The sequence below is a fragment of the Priapulus caudatus genome, unplaced genomic scaffold (genome assembly GCF_000485595.1).
Source record: "Priapulus caudatus unplaced genomic scaffold, Priapulus_caudatus-5.0.1 Scaffold2176, whole genome shotgun sequence".
NCBI classification, from domain to species: domain Eukaryota; kingdom Metazoa; phylum Priapulida; class Priapulimorpha; order Priapulimorphida; family Priapulidae; genus Priapulus; species Priapulus caudatus.
Window position 1 is genome coordinate 7,688 of NW_014579237.1, and position 6,568 is coordinate 14,255.

Here is a 6,568-nt window from a genome sequence, read left to right on the forward strand (position 1 = left end):
GATTGATGGCTGGACGGATGGATGGATGAATGGATGGATGGATGGATGTATTGATTGATTGATTGATGGGTGGACGGATGGATGAATGGATGGATGGATGGATGGTTGGATGGATGGATGGATGGATGAATGGATGGATGGACGAATGGATGGGTGGATGGGTGGTTAGATAGGTAAATACGGAAAGAAAGTTAACAACCGTTCAAACATCTGTTACTAGTTCTATGACCATATACCGAACCCAGTCGCAGTATAAATGAAACACCGTGGCGCCCTCTTTAGGGCTTGGGGCACGTCGAAATAATTTCTGTAATTATGTTCATGCCTACCAAGAGATGGCGCTAGCGGCGTACCCCTTACGCCGGTAAGTCTTCCAACTAAGTTAGTAAAAATACGATTTTGTTGTTTTCAGTAATTTTATATCTTTAGCATGCTATAGTGCGTCAACTGATTTGGCGATTCGGGCCCATATAGGTAAATGCTGTGGGAATTATAAGGTTATCTATGCATGTAAATTAGAGACAACGGCTGTAGTGTTAGTCAGTACAGTGGGCCGTATTTTCATGGTCAAAGCAAAAGTTCGGAAGGATAGAGAGCATGGCGAGATTGAGAACCAAAGTTCTGTTTTAACCCGTTCACGAGCCGGCTAAATCAGTGTTGAGTGATTAGAATGCGTGATAAAAACACGTTTTTGATTTTAGGGTTGCTCACTGAATGATTCGCAAAGAGTGACGTATCAGATTAGTTTACTTCTCATACCAGTTTTAAGTTTTAAGACTAACTTTAAACTTACTAATGCTGAGAGGGTCTATGTCCCCCAGGGTACTGCCGGAACTAGCTCTAGTACTATAGCCCGCGTACAGTGACTGCCGCGGCCTGTCGCTGCCTGCCGCTGCCTGCGGCAGTCACTGTACGCGGGCTATAGTACTAGAGCTCTGCCGGAATGTACCCTGGTACTATCTAATATGCCGGACCGTACCTCGCCTACTCCACTAACGAGTATAGGGAGTCGCCTACGCGTACTCCCTAACCCTAATCCTAACCATATTAAATAGTTACCAGCTAGGGTACGTTCCGGCAGTACCTTGGGGGACATAGACCCTATGAGCCTTACTAATAAGTAAGTTCTATACTACTACTGCTATTACTACACGTACATTCCACCTTCTGATGCTTCGATCTATAGGTCTATTTATCTTCGACCTATTATCTACATTCCTATCTCAGCAATAGAATGAACGGTTGCGACAAACATGCCATCGACTTCCCTATTGCAGGACCGCCTCTTGACGGCATCTCGCTCTTTCACCGCCACGCGCGCGCGAGCGAGATACCTCACGTTTCACCATGCTACGACTACAGGCTGCCACCGCTCTTCGCTGCGCGTGGTCCCTGCACGCCTCGCAGCGCTGCGCCGGAGCGGCGGCGTTGCTACGGCAACCGCATCCCGCACGCGTGATTGGCCGAGAAGAGTCGACGGCGCCGCGGCGGAAGTCCCCGGGAATCGTCAAGTCGGACGGACGATCGGGAGGGGAAGTGACAACGAGCCTGGGAGAGAAAGGTAACGAGAGAGAGAGAGAGAGAGACGGGGGGAGAGATAAGAGAGAGAGGGAGAGAGAGACAGAGGGGAAGAGACAGACAGAGAGAGAGCAGGGAGAGACAGGCAGAGAGAGAGAGGGGGGAGAGAGAGAGAGGGAAAGAGAGAGAGAGAGAGAGAGAGAGAAAGAGACAGACAGGGAGAGAAAGGTAACGCGAGAGAGAGAGAGAGGCAGAGATAAATTTATAGAGAGAGAGAGGGAGGAGAGAATTTTTTGTTATCAAGAGCATAAACTATTTACACAAAAACAAAGCTAATTTGTATAGTTTATGTGGCCGTGTTGATATACATGTATACCAATCGACAAACTTGCTATAGAATAAATCCAAGTAGATTGTTGCCAAAAAATTTGGTAATCACGTTTATTTTCAGAAATAGAAATGTTGTATAGATAGTTTTTGCATGAACACACAAAGATGTTGCCTTCACTCTTTCAAGGTGTCCGTAAGGTGACACAGAAGTGTCCATCCTTTCTTGTATGTACACGAATACAGAACATGATTTTGCTACAAACATGATATGCCCACACATAAGTACCTTACATATAGTTCGTGATATCGTCATGAATACACTAGTAGAATAAATATCAGGAGTAAGTCAATGATGTCATAATTCACTTCATAGTTTATGTGGCCGTGTTGATATACATGTATACCAATCGACAAACTTCTACCAGTGCTATAGAATAAATCCAAGTAGATTGTTGCAAAAAAATTCGGTAATCACGTTTATTTCATAATTCACTTCTGATATTACTGTGATCGCTATGTGTTGAATAATACAACGATAAATGAAGAATCACAACATACAATAAGTAAAGAACAACTTTCAGTATACACCATTATTTTGTCGATACGTGGTGTCAGTAGACATCTTTACACGACCCCCACAGCATGAGCATTCCACGCATTTTGCAAAATTAAAATTGGCAGCTCGAGTATAAACACAAATGGCATTTGCGTGTGTGTTGCGAAAGTGATATCACTACTCTAAACCTCCGAGCTAGTGTACAAAAGCTCTGATTTTAATGAATAAAGAAAATGCTCAGAGCTTAATTATTCTTCGTGAAACCTCTGCACCCAAAATCACTAACTATTACACAATAACGGATTTAAACAATATTACACTTGCAGCGAAATGTTTTCGCCATCTATAATTCACTATTTTCCCAATAATAGCACTCCTCTTGTCCATATGAAAATCTAACAACCTAAAAAAAGACAACATGAAAGTGTGGCTGCAGGAATGAGTGCATCACAGACCACATGCATACGTCCCACTCGTTCTCGCTCGTGGACTGAAAACATTTGTTTCAATCCCGCAACGTTTGTGAAACTAACGAAACCGAAATGTGGCGGCAAAAATAGGAATGCTCTCTGACCGTTTCGACGACTAGCTCAGGAAAGCCGGTGTTCACGCGACAGCTCCTGAGAAGTAAAGGTAACTACGCGTCGGCAGATGCCGGCAAGATGCGGTAACCATGGTAACTACGTGTCGACGGATGCCGGGAGGATGCGGTAAGCATGGCGACTACATGTCGGCAGATGCTTGGAATATACAGCAACTAAGCATCGGTAGATGCTGGAAGGATGCGGTAACCATGACGACTGCGTGTCGGCAGATGCTGATAAGCTACAGCAATTACGCATCGGTAGATACCGGAAGGATGCGGTAACCATGGCGACTCTGCATCGGCAGATGCCTGGAAGATGCAGCAACAACTGAGGATGCGGCAACCGTGGCGATACCCCGCGTCGATCCACGGATGCTGCGAGGACGTGATAACCACGCTAACAATAACGCTACGCCTAAACCCACGAATGTGGCAACTTTAGTGTCGCCTCAATCCGCGGAGGCCGTGAGGAGGCGGTAACCGTGGTAACTACGCGTCGGCGGGGCGCAGGCCGCGGATGCTCAGGTCGTACACGACCTCCTCGACTTTCTTGACGTCGTACTTTAGCGCGTCGCACCGCTTCCGCAGCGAGTCGTTCTTCAGGTTGAGCAGACGGAAGCCGTTGGCGAGGTCGCCGACAAACGAGGCGACGCGGACAGGCCGTGAGTAGTCGCCGGCGACGACAGCGTTCACGGCGAGACGGGAGAGCTCGCTGGCCAGCGTCAAGGTCGACGTGAGGTAGTCGTCAAGGTCGAGGTGGAAACCTGCCTCGCGCGAACTCTTGATGCCTGCGGCAGAGAGGAAGACGTTAAGAGATGTTATATTTTCTTGTTGAGGAGGAGGAGGAGGAGGAGGAGGAGGAGGAGGAGGAGGAGGAGAGGGGAGGGTAGGAGGATGGGGACGGGGAGAGGGGAGGATAGGAGGACCTGGCGGAGGTCAAGGTGGAAACCCTGCCTCGCGCAAACTCTTGATGCCTGCAGGGAGGAAGACAGAGCGGTACATGAATTGAAGGAGGAGAGAGAGGAGGAGGAGGAGACGCGAGAGCTCGCTGGCATGAGTGAGGGTCGACGTGAGATAGTCGTCAAGGTCGAGATGGTGACCTCAACGTCAAAGATCAATGTCAGCTCTTGATGCCTGCAGAGAGGAAGACGTTAGGAGGAGGAGGAGATGTTATAGTTACTAATGTTGAGGAGGGGAGAGGGGAGGAGGAGGAGGAGGAGGTCAAGGTGGAGGCCAGCCTCGTGCGAACTCTTGATGCCTGCGGGGAGGAAGAGAGAGTTACATGAATTGAAGGAGGAGGAGGAGACGTCATCGTTACATTACGCTGAGACTCGTTGTTGTTGTTGTTGTTGTTGTCGTCATTAATTGAATATTGTATCAGGAGTGAATAAAAACAAACAAACAACAACAGCAACAACAAGCCCCTCCATCTCGGAAGCCGCCGCGGCCGTACCCACGTACCCCGGATAACTGCAGCTTGTTCCTTCGTTATCAGCACCTCCAGTGTCCTTGTTGTTATTGTTGTTGTTATATTGTCATTATTAATAATATTGTATCACGCACACGGGCTTTGGCTGCCTGTGGAAGAGGAGGAGACAATATTCCCACGTACCCAGAATGGCTGCAGCTTCCTCCTTCGTTATCAGCATCTCCGATTCCATGTAAACGATGAGAGCTGCGAGAAAGGAGAGCCGCTGGACGACGAAGCGCCAGTGGTCGTTGAAGCGGAAGTATTCGGACGGCGGCACGCACGCCGCCAGCACTGCAAACTGCGCGCGCACCGTCTCGAAGTGGTGTCTCGCCTGCGAAAAAGAGAGAGGTCGTGCCGGCGTGAGTTGGCGTTCCCCGAGGATAAACGGTCGTCGTTGAAGGAATACGGTTCCAAATTTTAAAAGGCTGTGGCTACGGGTACGGCAGCCGTATCTTAATGTCTCGAGGCTGGAGGTACGGCAGTCCATTCGCTTTCATACTTAACGAGACAAAGATGGCGGCGGGTGGCGCCAGATTTCGAAATAACGCCCTGGGAAATAAATTCACGATTTGAGAGTTTAGATGAGCTAGAACCCTAACCCTAACCTGACCCTAACGACAAAAAGGGGCTTCAACGAACGACGGCTGCCGTACCTCCAGCCACTGCGATTTTAAAAACTGTCGTCCGTTAGAAAAGCCGGTGGTCGCGAAGGGACTTTGTTGGTTGGCCGTTAGATGAGCGATTGTGTTGATGCGATAACTATTATTAAGCTGTTACTTACTTTGCTTTCCTTTACTATGTATTACAAGGTTAAAGTCCTGTCACTTATGTTACTCAATTTACGTTCCTTTGTATTTTACTATAACATGATTAAAGTCTCGTCACTTCTGCAGAAATCTGTGTTGGTTGGGTCATAAAGTGGCGTAGTATGCACAATGTACTACACTACGCCCAATAGTTATTAATAGTAATTTTAATGTAATGTACAGTAATGTATTACTATTACTAGTATTAGTTATGTTATGTTATGTTCTCATACTTGTCGGTGTCCACTACACTGGATATAATGACAAGGGCTATAGCTAGCCATGAGGTAGCTCTAGTACTATAGCCCGCTTACATTAACTGCCGCTGCCAGCGGCAGCGGCCGCCGCCAGCGGCAGTTAATGTAAGCGGGCTATGCCTATAGTACTACTACTACTACTAGAGCTAGCTATGAGGTGTGACCTAGCTTGGGTAAAGCCAGGTAGTCAGCCTTTAGCCAAATGGCACTGAGGGTCGTCACAGCCAGAGTTCCTTTGCGCCCTCAGTGGTTCTTTTACGTCCCCATTGGCAGTATTAGTAGTAGTATTACTTTTACTATTACTAGCATTAGCCATTCATTAGAAATGACATTGTAATATTCTGACTTACCTTTTCACAGACTTTTGATATAGTTTTGAGGCCCTCATCGGTGTGAATTATCTGCATGACCGCCAAGATTTCTCTGGCCGATTGCTCCAAATCCTTCACCAACTGCCTAACCTCATCTCTTTTGTCCTGTTCGCTGTCGATGTACTTTTGGAACCCACAAAACACTTCTGTAACTCTGGCGGCTTCCATGCTTGTCACGCGTGCTGCCCTCTTTCGGGCGTTAAAAGATGTACATGACACAGTTTTATATTTCTCCGGTTGGAAAACAATTCGTAAAATTTTTCCTGGAGTTTTATTTCCGAATAAACTTTGCTATATTCTGCCATTTGCTTTGTTACATCTTAGAATGCCTTCCTATATCTTCCGTCTAATGTAGATTTGCTCTCTTGACAGAGAGAGAGAGAGAGAGAGAGAGAGAGAGAGAGAGAGAGAGAGAGAGAGAGATAGAGAGAGTGTGAAAAAAAGGAGAAGGAGGAGAAAGAGATAAGAGCAAGAGCGTGAGTAGGGGAGGGCGAGAGAGATAGAGAGAGTGTGAAAAAAAGGAGAAGGAGGAGAAAGAGATAAGAGCAAGAGCGTGAGTAGGGGAGGGCGAGAGAGATAGAGAGAGTGTGAAAAAAAGGAGAAGGAGGAGAAAGAGATAAGAGCAAGAGCGTGAGTAGGGGAGGGCGAGAGAGATAGAGAGAGTGTGAAAAAA

At 47.2% G+C, this 6,568-nt stretch overlaps 2 protein-coding genes across 5 annotated transcripts in view; one reads left to right on the forward strand and one right to left on the reverse strand.

Moving 5' to 3' along the window:
• The first annotated feature begins 331 nt into the window (after positions 1-331).
• The window catches only part of LOC106818345 (mitochondrial import inner membrane translocase subunit Tim21-like), a 10,625-nt gene continuing 4,388 nt past the window's right edge, over positions 332-6,568 (forward strand). For 2 of the 4 annotated variants that reach the window (XR_001395195.1, XM_014823060.1), the window contains exons 1-2: positions 389-474; positions 1,278-1,561. Coding sequence is in view for 3 of the 4 variants with exons in the window: in XM_014823060.1 (XP_014678546.1) it covers positions 1,348-1,561 (214 nt within the window). In the remaining variant the exon portion in view is untranslated. The other 2 variants (XM_014823061.1, XM_014823062.1) reach the window with 2 other exon arrangements.
• Positions 1,935-6,076, reverse strand: LOC106818344 (translin-like). The gene is made up of 3 exons (XM_014823059.1): positions 5,875-6,076; positions 4,603-4,792; positions 1,935-3,778 (listed from the first exon to the last, which is right to left on the reverse strand). The coding sequence occupies exons 1-3, from the start codon at positions 6,061-6,063 to the stop codon at positions 3,480-3,482; spliced, it is 678 nt and encodes a 225-aa protein (XP_014678545.1). The 5' UTR covers positions 6,064-6,076; the 3' UTR covers positions 1,935-3,479.